The 12,827-nt window shown below is 35.7% G+C and overlaps 1 protein-coding gene across 14 annotated transcripts in view; it reads left to right on the forward strand.

Moving 5' to 3' along the window:
• The window catches only part of LOC129758259 (probable serine/threonine-protein kinase DDB_G0282963), a 378,135-nt gene that overhangs the window by 293,569 nt on the left and 71,739 nt on the right, over window positions 1–12,827 (forward strand). For all 14 annotated transcript variants that reach the window (XM_055756071.1, XM_055756625.1, XM_055729006.1 and 11 more), the window contains one exon: window positions 9,377–9,919. In XM_055756071.1, the coding sequence (XP_055612046.1) occupies window positions 9,377–9,919 (543 nt within the window). The remainder of the gene's footprint in view (window positions 1–9,376; window positions 9,920–12,827) is intronic.

A 12,827-nucleotide genomic window follows, 5' to 3' on the forward strand; every position in this document is an offset into this window, starting at 1 on the left:
GGAAAGGGATTTCCAACACCGTTTCTCACTCATGATTGTCATACAAACTTAAACAAAATTGACTAAACATATCACAATAAAAGTTTCAAATTTACGGTGAGTCATTTGAATTTTTTTCAAAATGATGTTTTTTATTCTGAACTAGAAGTTTGTTTCAAAAGAATTTCTAAGCAAATTTAAAATCAATGTTTTCAAAACACAGAGTTTATTACAAATCTGAATTCAAAAATAAATGTCTAATCAGGTACTTAACTAACCATGCTTACTTGTTAGAAAAATGATAATAATTGTTGATTTTAAATCATCTTTATTTAACATTCTTATCTTCATTTTCAACTGAAGGGTTGATTGAAAAATTGCGCTGTAGTCTTTGGAACTGGAGCAAACAAATATTTTATCGCAATTTGAAATGTGGATTTTCGATGACTAAAAAATCCATGTTTTACTTTGTAGAATGTATTACAAGATTGATAGTTTAATCAAATTTGACAAAAAAAAACACATTTATTATTGTTTCAAAAGTGCCAGTTATAAAAGTCCGAGATAAAACCTTTTATAAAAAAAATCCTCCAGTTATCAAAGTTCAAAATGATAACTTCATGTGCAATGATTCTGACAAAGAAATGTTGGGAAATGGATAATTTCCACGTTTGCTGTGTGGTGGCGGCTTATAGAATACTACCACTGGGATACTGGTCCACGTCGTAAAAGGCGACTTATCCAGTACTTCCCATATGCGTTAGTCATTCTTCAAATGCGACTATCACATTGGGAGGGGGGGAAACTTGGCTTGGGATTTTGAAGTTCTAAGCCAAGTTTTCTTCAGGGAGGATTCACCAATTGTGCTTATTGCTATTAATGCGCATGCACGAGTTGAATTCTCCTAAATTTTGTAAACACCCGCTTCAGGGTGGTTCTGTGCCTGTGGGCCCCAAAGTGGGGGTAGGAGGGTGTATAATAATCCTACCTTAAGCAGAACGTTGTTAAGGTCTGCACTATAGCCAGGCACTGGTGCAAAGGGCCGTATTTTTCCTGGCAACTCGTGGGATTCAGATTATACACACGATTTTTAAATTTTCATCCTGTATGGGATACCCCGCTTCATGCGTCGATATGAAGGTGCAGGGGTTCTTGTGTGTGATGGGAATATGTGTGGAATTCTTTGATAGAAATGCTTTCTATTAAGATTGCACAGATAAATCTGCAGCACAAAAGAACCGCTACACTGAACTTATGTCGTTTAATCCTTAATGGAACTGCATCAATCGCCTTGGTCCAAGAACCCTATTTCCGAAATGGAACTTTTTACTTAGGGAATTTGCTCAAACCAAACTTTACTGTGTTCAGTGTAATTGGAATGACTAATGCCCGAATAATGCCTCGTGCATGTATATTGATAAACAATTCTTTAAATGCAACACTTATACCCAATCTAACAACAAGAGATATTTGCGTCGTTCAGGTTTCGCTGCCTGATAGAAAATACGTCTACTGTTCAGCATACTCACCATATGAACAATCATCCCCTACGGATGACTTAAAAAATGTCATTTCATTCTGTGAATCACAAAATATACCTCTTTTAATAGGCTGTGATGCCAATGCTCATCATTTTGTATGGGGTAGCTCAGATATCAATCTGAGAGGCTTAAATTTAATGGAATATTTAAGCAGCACTGATTTAGAAATTCCAAATGTAGGAAATAAACCAACTTTTGTTAGGTGTGACAGAGAAGAGGTGATTGACATCACACTTTGTTCTAGAACAATTTCTCAGGAAATTTCAAATTGGCATGTGCCTAACGAAGAATCGATTTCTGACCACAGGTTTATCTATTTTGAACACTCAGGTGAGTTTTTAGAAACAATTACATTCAGAAACCCAAGAACAACTAATTGGGACCTATATTTGGAGCATCTTGCTACTAAATTTCATGGATATACACCTGAAATTACTACTCCTCTTGAGTTGGATGAAGTGGTTGCAAAAACCACCGAAATTATTTTGAATTCTTATGAAGAAGCGTGTCCCTTACGAACGTTGAAATTCAACAAAAACAGTACACCATAGTGGAACTCAAATCTCAGTAAATTACGAAAAAACTGCAGACGCTCTTGGAACCGAAGGCGCACGGAAGGTTTTGATGCTTTCAAGTTGGCTCGCAGAGCTTACCGGAAAGCAACAAGAGCTGCCGAACGCTCAAGTTGGCAGAGCTACTGCACAAACATTTCAAGCTTGCACGAAGCAAGTAGGTTAAATAAAGTCTTAGCCAAATCAAAAGATTATCAGGTTTCATACCTTAAAACCCCTAGTGGTGATTATACATCAAACGACGAAGAAACATTAAATTGTCTATTCAATACTCACTTTCCAGGATGTGTTGATCAAGATTCATCGATAGAGCCTGAATTCTTTTCTGGAAGTCTAGATTCCTTGCATTTTGCTCGGAAAATAGTTACTACAGAATCGATCAAATGGGCAATCGATGGTTTTGCTGAATACAAATCTCCTGGTAGTGACGGTTTATTTCCAGTTTTGCTTCAAAAAGGTTTCGATCATTTCAAACACATATTAAGAAAAATAATGATAAGCAGTTTTGCTCATGGATATATTACTAAACTTTGGCGGCAGATAGCCGTGAAATTCATCCCTAAAGGGGTACGATCATCATACGACGAAGCCAAAAGCTTTCGTCCTATTAGTCTAAGTTCATTTCTATTAAATGCACTTGAACGTTTAATTGATCATCATATCAGGCAAGAATGCCTTGTCCAACGTCCGCTTAATGCAACACAACATGCATACCAAACAGGAAAATCAACATTAACTCTTCTGCACAACGTAGTACACAATATTGAAAATAGTTTTTCACAGAAAGAATCATGTCTAGGAGCATTTCTAGACATAGAAGGAGCATTTGATAATGTCTCGTTTACATCAATAATGGATGCGGCACTACTTCATGGAGTGCCAAGTGTTATAACTAACTGGATTAGCGCAATGCTAAGTAACAGGAATCTTCATTCGTCTTCAAGACAGGCTTCAATAACAAAAGTTAGCACACGTGGTTGCCCACAGGGAGGTGTACTATCACCTCTATTGTGGAACCTAGTTGCAGACGGCTTGTTGAGAAAACTCAATGACCGTGGAATACCAACCTATGGATTCGCAGATGATTATCTTCTGCTGGTAAGAGGTTTGTGCATAAGCACATTATTTGATATAATGCAACAAGCTCTGCGCTCTGTTGAACGATGGTGTTCTCATGTAGAACTTTCAGTTAATCCTCTAAAAACTAATATTGTATTATTTACTAAAAAACGTATCACCCGCGGGGTGCGCCCTCTGCTGTTTTATGGTTCCGAAATCACCGTGTCTAATCAAGTTAAATATTTGGGTGTTATTCTTGACTCCAAATTAAACTGGTCTGATCACATGGAATTCAGAATCAAAAAAGCATGCATGGCTTTCGGACAATGCCGACGTGCAATCGGGAAAAACTGGGGACTCAAACCCAAACATATTCACTGGATTTACTCCACAATAGTAAGACCAATTCTGGCCTATGGGTGTCTAGTGTGGTGGCAGAAAGGAGAAGTTGCAACAGTTCGGACTAAACTGAATCACCTTCAAAGAATGTGTCTTTTGGGGATGTCCGGATCGTTCACTACAACTCCTACTGCAGCACTAGAGGCTCTGTTTTCTATCAAACCTCTACACTTGTTCCTAAAACAGGAAGCCTTCTCATGTGCTTTTCGTCTACAGGCAGCTGGTCTCTGGCTGTCAGGAAATATCGTAAGATCATCGAGTCATACAAATGTGTGGCCTGAATTAGTTAGATTAAACAAGTTTAATCTAGCGCCAAACGATTTAACACTCTCGAGTAGTTTTCCCTACATGGGGTTTACAGTCAAATTTCCTTCTCCTCAAGAATGGTTATCAGGTTTCATAGAGGACCAAATGTCCTCTCATATTGTATTCTATACTGACGGTTCATTATCAAACGGCCGTGCAGGTGCAGGAATTTACTGTCACGAGTTGAACATAGAATATGCTCAACCTCTAGGAAAATATTGTACAGTCTTTCAGGCTGAGCTATATGCTATTATGTATGGAGTGCAAATTGCACTTCAAAAGAAGATTATGTTCAGAACAATTTATTTCTGTTCAGATAGCCAAGCAGCTATCAAATCACTCAGTTCTTCCAGTTCTAGATCAAAACTGGTAATCGCATGCCGGAAAGCAATCGAAGAACTTGCTGAAGGCAATGGATTAAACCTTCTATGGGTACCCGGACATAAGGGATTTTTTGGAAACGAATGCGCCGACGAACTCGCTAGAGCTGGGTCGGAAAAGGAATTTTACGGACCAGAGCCGGCTGTCCTAATATCACCATGTTGGTTCAGAAACCAAATTCAAACTTAGTCCTCTAACCAGCATGAACGATACTGGGAAGAGTTGGACACTTGTCGTCAAACTAAATTATTTTTAGAAAAAACCATCTCCAATCATATCGAGTTACTTATTAACTTTAAATAAATCTCATTGCAGCATCTTGATCAGAGCACTCTCCGGTCATTGTAAACTCAACTATCACATGCACAACATTCAGCGTGCTGAATCTCCAGTATGTGGTAGTTGTGAATCAGATGTGGAAGATCCCTTCCATCTTATATGTAACTGTCCCTCATTTGCCAGACTACGTTTTCGTACTCTGGGATCTTACGCTTTAAGCGAATCTGAGTTTAAGAAATTAAACTTAAAAAACATTCTATCATTCCTTACCGAATGTAGAAAAGAGCTTTAATGCTAATAATCCCTAGTGGAAAGGCTTTATGCCATCTTAAATAGATTGAATTTATTTCTTCCTTTTATAGGTTTTTCAGGTTTCTCAGGTAAATGATGAAATCTTGGATAAAAAAAGGCTAGGCACAATTTTCCCGTATGTTTGGATAACGTGCCGCTATTAAGCCTACCCCCATTCTGATACCTGATACCTGATATCAAAGTTCAAAATGATAACTTCATGTGCAATGATTCTGACAAAGAAATGTTGGGAAATGGATAATTTCTTGAATAATCGATCAAAACTGATAAAAAATTATAAATAAGGAGTTCCAAGTTTTGTTGTTATTGTTGAAAGCATAAAGCAAATTCGAAGTTAGTAAACATAGTGCATTAACATTTAGTTTTAAAGTTGCTACTTCGAATATTTTTTCAAACTTTTGAAGGTTGATTTAAGAATCATGGTCGACTGAAAAAACATTATTTTATGAGAAAAAATTATTAAAAGTTTTCGAATTTACAAGCACAGGTTTTAAAGTTTCAAATTTCAAGCTCTGAGTATTTTGTCACTTTCGATTGCAATATTGGGTCCTGGAAAAAAGAAAAGGTTGAAACTTGAAACTATGGTTTTCAATGGGGTAGGCTCAAGCCTTCAACTATTTTAATTTTTAAAAATAATTTCAAATAATTTGTCTTTGTTTCTAATTCTTAATTTTTGTGTCCTTGAAACAAAAGCCCTTAATTCTAAATTTTAAACGTGCCGCTATTAATAGCGGATTAGAATTAGAAAACAAAGACAAATTAGTTAAAATTATTTCTTAAAATTAAAATAGTTTTACTATAAAATTCAGTAAGGTTATAAGAAAAAAGAAAGAACTGCAATAAAAATCCGATAAATGTATTTTAAAATAAAAACAAATATGAGAATGTAAAAAATAATTTTTTAAAACATTTCAGAAGGATTTTTTTAATAAAATTTTTTCACCATAACCAAAAAAATGATAATAAAAAATCATGAAATGAAGGGTTAATGAATAAAATTATGATGCATGATCCAAAAAATTTAAATTCAACGTTTAAAAAATGGAAAGATATAATAACAAGTATTTTTTTAAATTACTGCAGAATGTGTTTAAAAAAATTGATGTTATTTAACATATTTGTTAAACCCCGCAAAAAAAAGGGGTTAAACCCCTAAACCCCCCCCGTTCGCACGGCCTTGGTCCTAACACATATATTTTTTTCGTCTGAAGTGATCGTGATCATTGGAATCATGAAATTACAAAAATCTGTTCAATAACTAATGTTTATCCAGTAATTATCTGTTAAAAAGGACTTAAAATTCTGTATTTATCTAAAAACTAGAAAACTGCGCCTTAAAGTATGCAATGACTTAAGGGTAGTAGACAAACTTTAAGAATTCTCTTTGTCTGATACTAACAAACTGTGAAATGAGAACTAATGTGGCAAAAAATAGTCAATGAACCATTTATCATCGCATTTTTCAAGATTTTTCCTAGGGTCAGGGCACCATGATTTGAGGTTCAAGTCTTCTTTATTAAAGCATCATGTCTCCTGTAACTTTAAAAATATCACAATTGATTTAGTCTCACGGAAAAGCTTCTAGTTTATCCACAAGTTCATGTATATTTCTAACTTTTGGAGCATATAAACTTGAAATCAAAGCATATAAACTTGAAATTAAAATGCTAAAGACGGCGAGTTGCTGAATTTTCTTTAAAAGATATGACTAAAATAAGAAAAGGAGATCAAGTATTCCCATTCTCCCCTAAGTATTTGTCAATATAATTGTGTTTCATGCGTCGATCCAACATCGAACTCTTCGCTTCCCTTTAAACTCCAGCACTAGGTGTCAAATTCATCAGATCCCTGACACTTTTTAAGTAATAATTTTTATGGCAAAATAAATTTTGACTTCTGAACTTTTTTTGGATTGAAACATGATAAAATAGGTAACGTTTATTGATTATATTCAAGATAAATGTGAAAAAAAACTTCATTTTTCATCACTTTCCAAAGATATTAATGCTATTTCCATCACGGAATTTTTGTGTGAAATCACAGAAAGTCAGATTTTTTCCGCAATATTTTTTTTCGGCAACCTTGCTTATGTGATGTAACCAAAATTAAATTAGCAACTATAGAACTTAAATCACATGATAAAATTTTGTTTGTAAAATGTTAGTAATTCAATTTAAAGTTTCTTACAATTAAAACTATTCAAAACACAATTTTGTTTTTATGCATAAGCCTCTTAGTTAGCGGTCAATAAAGTTATTTCCACTTACATTTTTTCTTTCGCAACGGATTCATAGTCGTTTAATATTTTTTTTCAAAATTAACATAACAATTGCTGATGCAGTAAAATAATTTCAATCTAGTTCAAAAACACAATTGAACAGATTTGAAACGGTGTTTTCAATCTGATGAAAATATTCGTTCATCAAAGTTGAAAATTCATTTTAAGTTCCATACCATTTTTCACTAAATATTTTGACCAAACATGAATGCAGAAGTATTTGATTGATCAAGATTAAAAAGTTTCTGATTTCATAAAATCTGTGACAGAAATAGCGATTTTCCGAAAATTTCTTTTTAACCTTCCAAAGCAGTTCCAATTTTGAGTTGTAGTTTGATTTCGTTCTTCTGGCTGTAGATGTTAACCGATTGTGTGTAGGTATTGTGTAGGTAATTTATACTAATTATTCAACATTTTTAAATGAAAACGATATGTATTACCTACCAGGTTATCAGAAACTGGTTAAGAAAGTAAAAAGTCCGAAAAATCAATTCATTTTTAAAATACTCATAACTTCTGACAGCTTTTCTGTATTTTACTGTTTTAATGGTGTTTGAAATTGTCAAGAATCCATCTCCGGCAATGTATGGATATGCTGAGGTCCAATGCAAGTTTTGACCCTATCACAGATCTTTCGGTAGAAAAAAACTTACTTAAAAAAACTACATCCAATTTTGGCTTGGCTTAGCCGATTTCATTTCCCAATAAACCGATTTTCAAAACTCAAATTTTTAATTTTTTGTCGTTCATTTGATCATTATTTTCATAGAACATACTTGGTCTGTCAAAATTGCCAGTTCATCAGTATATTGGAATGATGATAAAGATGTTCGAAATGTTACCTGAACAGTTTTGGAGGGTTAAATCTGACATTGACATCTGATTTTATTATTTCTGCATACTTTTCAAAATATCTTACGCACTTAAAAAAGTTCGGTGATAATATTACAATCGAATAATTTCTAGCAAATTCCAGTACAACCCTTGTGAATATTTGAATAGAACATATCCATGTTTTATGCAGAATTTTTAAGTTACGTTTACATGAGTAAATTTGAATTCCAGAAAATTAGAAAACTTAATACTTTTTACTGGAAAATTAAGATAATTTTGGTTTCTTCTATGGTTTGTGTGCCAATTTATAAATTCTCCAAAAGAAATTTTCCGCAGAACAACTTTGTAGAAGACTAGAACTTCGTATATTTTTAGACAAAAACGTTATTAGGTATTGAATGGGGGCATGTCTTTTGGAATTGAAAAACAATAAATTCAATTGACATCACTGCTGAGTGCCTAGCGAGGTATTACATGACTACTTATCACGAGGCATCAGCAGTGATGTCGATTGAATTTTTTGTTTTTCAATGCCAAAAAACATATGTACCTCTGTTAAACAGCTAATAACTGTTTTGCCTAATTAGATACAAACCTACGGTCTTCGAAGAAGTTGTTTTGCGGAAATTTCCTTTAAATTGTTTGTAAATTGGCTAACAAGCATAAGCAGACTCGGTTCCGCAGAAGAATCCAAAATCCAAAAGATTCAATTTTCCTATACAATCCGAAAAGTTCAAATTTACTCATGTAAACGTTACTTAAAAATTCTGCAAGAAATCATTGATAATTTTTAAACTAGAACGAAGCATTTTAGACAAACGGAATCTTTAGTTAACATTTTTTTTTCTTTTACTAGTTGGTAACCAATTCTTAATAATCAAAAAACTAAAATAGATAAGAAAATTCAGATTGTAACAGATCCGCCTGTTTACGATGCAATTAATTATATATTACGACTTCTTTCAACGATAAGATTGCTTACCCTATAGCAATTATTTTCTATGGCTACGGCTACCGAAATTTTTAGCATATTTTTTATACTGTATCTTCCATTGGTTTTTAATTGTTTCATAATTCATCGATGTTGTCTGCCAACAACCAAAAACACGTGTAATCCGTTCCGTGCGCGCAAAATCAATCCGACAGGGCCGACGCCGCCGAAGTCGATCCGGTCGGTAGAGAAAAAATAAGGCTAGGGAAAAAAAAACAGCACGCACCGAGGAAAAATTAACTAAAACAAGTGAAAATCATGTTCTTCGTCAATTGGCAACGGCAGCAAGTCGAAGACTCCGACTTCGGCAAAACATGATTTACTCTCATTTTCATTAAAAACCGTCGTCGACGTTAAGCTGTTTTTTTTCTGACCGTTGTGCCTTTGTTTTCTTTCTCGGTTTGCTCTCCATCCCTTTGATCGTGCGGATTCGGAACTTCAACAGCATCATCGTCGTCATCGTCTTCGTCTTCGTCGGCTGCGGCAAACGTGGGACCCCCACCTCCACCATTGCCACCACCTTTGAAGGCACCGTCTTCGTCGTCGTCTTACCACCACCAACATCAGCAGCAGCCGCAACAAACTCACTTTGGCGGCAGTGGCAACAGTCTAGCCAAATCCGTCAGCGGCGGCAACAACAACAACAACAACCAACAAGCTAGTGGTAATTTCTATCTGCACAAGCATCTGAACGGCGGCAACAGTAGTAGCAATTCGGCAGCGGCAGCGAACGCGATGATCTTCAACACCAGCACCAGCACCAGCTCCAGTACCTCGAATCACACCCAGAACAACAACCAGCACGACTATTACAACCAGCTGCCGCAGCTGGCCCAAAATGGCAGCGGCGGCGGAAGTGGTGGAGTCGAGGGAGGAGGCGGCGGAGGTCCTGATTCCGATTCCGGGCTGGAGGTTGTCGAAGAATCGACGCTCAAACCGTCGGATCTGATCCGGAACAATCACAACCGCAGCATGTCCATCATTTCGGGTGAGTTTGATGTGTTTTTGTTATTGTTTTTTTTACCTTCTTTACATCTGGGGTGAGATCGTAATCTAGTGATCTTTGGAATTTTCTCCAGGAAAATTTTAACGACTTCCGGAATTATTCTGGAAGGCCATGAATAACAAACAACAACTTAAAGCAAATGTGTGGGGTAAAATGCCTCATTAAAATTACCCAACCTCAATTTATACCAATTTCAAGTGGGATTACGTATGAGTGTTTTTGTCTAAAAATACCCACAAACAAAAAAGCCCAAAAAACAGAAAACAAATCGTTCCGGAGCAAAGTTAGACCCGCAACAATATCGATGGTTGTTGTTGTTGCGGTGGAGAAAGTGAAAGGATCTTGGCTTGCCCGGGCTCCGGATCCGGGCAGCGGAAAACTAATAACAACACACTACTTAGCTACTTACTTGCTGGCTTGGTGGACCCCCGAAAGCCAATTAAAAAAGTGTTACCTATAGTGGCCGTGGAGTAGAGTGCCGCGCCCCGTCTTGCATCTTTTCGCGGCTCCTCGGATGTTTGCAAAATCCGTCGCGGATATGTGCGCAGTCCGAGGCGCGAAATTCAAGCTTGCAGTTTGTGGAGCTGTGCGCGGAAAACTTGGGGAAAAGATTAAGTCGGAGAAGCATGTGCTGCAATTTGAGTGAAATTTAAATCTTGGCTTATGGTGATGATCGTGACGATGATGGCGATTGCAGCGATGTTGATGCATGTTGTGTATACTGAGCAGGGTCGGCTTCAAAATGTTAAGTGTGAGCAGAGGAACTGTCAGAAATGACAATTTTCTGAAGGATGGAAGTTTATGGCTCTTTGAGCCAGTTGTCTTCAGAATTTGAAGAAAATTGACAAAAACGAAACGATTTTTTTCGATGAAAATGTCCAGTACTATACGCAGTGAAATGGATTAAAGTGTTTCTGAGCGAATGATCAAAATCTACTTATAACCGGGGAAAGAGTTTTCCTTTCGTGGCTGTGGTTTTATCTCTGAGCTCTGAGTTTCGAGTTTAAGCGTCACGAGCATCAACGAACTTTCCAAACAAATATTTCAGAAAGATTTGGTTTAAGGTTATGACCGGATGTTTTTCAATGAATATTTTGGCTCTTTGCTATTATTTCAAGTATTTCGGAAAGCTTTGTTTTGAGATACCCTACGTTTCGACCTGTTTTGGTGGTCTTTTTCAAGGGAATTATCAGTTTCTTGTTTTTAACAATGCCGATTTCATCCAAGGCACAGTAGGGATTTTTGATCAAAAAAAAGGAACCTATTATTGTGACGATCGCCTAAACTGTAGGGGAGAGTGGGGTAACGTGGGCCATGGGGAATCGTGGGCCACTCTAAATATCTCAGCTGTGTGTTGAGATAAAAATCCCAATCCAACTGTCATCGTCGTCGCTTTGCGTAAGCATGTTTTCCTATATGTTGTTGACTAATGTATGCTAAACATGTTTCTGTTATTAACTAGCCTGGAAAAATGTACTTACATAATTAAACAAGCACCCGCAAAATTGCATCCTTGGGAGACCTAAAGTCCATAACAAAAATATGCTCATACGCTTATGATCTTAGTTTTGTCATGTTCTTTCACGTGGAAAAGGTATTTTTGATGAAACATCAATAAGTAACACTAACGCAACTTATTTGCAAATCATTGCTTGTGGGGAATCGTGGGCCACATTTTGTGGGGTATCTTGGCCACCATTATTTTGGGGTTTTTATAAACATCCAGAACTTAAAATACGTTATTACTAAATGTGAAGTTTTCTTATGCCAAATTAAGAGTTATGAAAAATGTTTTGTCCATCTTTTCTAATACGATAGCGATGAACATAAATCCTATATATGGAATTTTTCCGAAACATTCGTGAGCCAGGTTTAAGAAACTATTCGATCACATAGAACTCTCTTTTTTATTACCTCATTTGAAATTGCTTTGAAGTAACTAAATGAATTATGAAATTTTAGTATTGGATCAACTCATAATCTGTGCACGTTATCTAGTCAATTTGGATTTGGTGGTCCACGTTTCCCCACAGTTTTTCAAAATCCAAAAAAAAAAATACATTTTTAAAAACAGTCAGAACTTGAAAAATTAATATATTTAAAAAATAATTAAAAAAATGGCTTGATACCTTAAAAATGTAGAAAACCTTTCCATTTATTTTTTTCTTTTTATCTTTTATACTAAAGGAGTTATGAAACAAAGAAAAAAAAAGTAGCCCATGACAACCCACTCTCTCCTACTAAATTCTGGAAAACTATCTTTTCTTATGCAAAAAAACACGAGGAATCGAATGGTCTACAACGCTTCTTGATTAAAAGACTCTGAATGCCTCATTTTGCCCAATTTCTCCATTTTTTTGGGTGTAAAGATTAATTCCGATTGTAGCAATCTACCTTGCAACAAAAAAGTCATATAAACCATATTTACTTATGTAAAATTTCGGCTGAATCGATTGGTGTACTCTAATTTTTGTTTTTTTCTACGACAAGGGGCTCATTTTGCCTCTTTTCTCCTAAACTTAAGAAATTTTTCAAAGAAATGCATTTTTGGTAGATTTATTATCCTCTAGCTTATTGTGTCGCTGTTTGGTACTTGAATGAATAGGAACGGCTAAATATCCCCAACTTCCCCTAGCTTTTTTTAAATTTGTGCCTAAATTTCACTGTAAAAATCGACTTATTAACATACCAAATGCAAAAACCAAGTAATTTAGTGTAAAATTTGTCGCTGAATTGTACATCGCTTAGTGATCAGCTCACGAGAATAGCGACAATCACCCCGATTTCCCCTAAAATCGAGCGATATGATGAAAACAAAATCATTATAACAAAGGAAAACGCATCAGAAAATGCATAAAAATGATTGAAACAGGTGTAAAATTCATTGCCG

The sequence above is a fragment of the Uranotaenia lowii genome, chromosome 1, assembly GCF_029784155.1.
Source record: "Uranotaenia lowii strain MFRU-FL chromosome 1, ASM2978415v1, whole genome shotgun sequence".
NCBI classification, from domain to species: Eukaryota; Metazoa; Arthropoda; class Insecta; order Diptera; family Culicidae; genus Uranotaenia; species Uranotaenia lowii.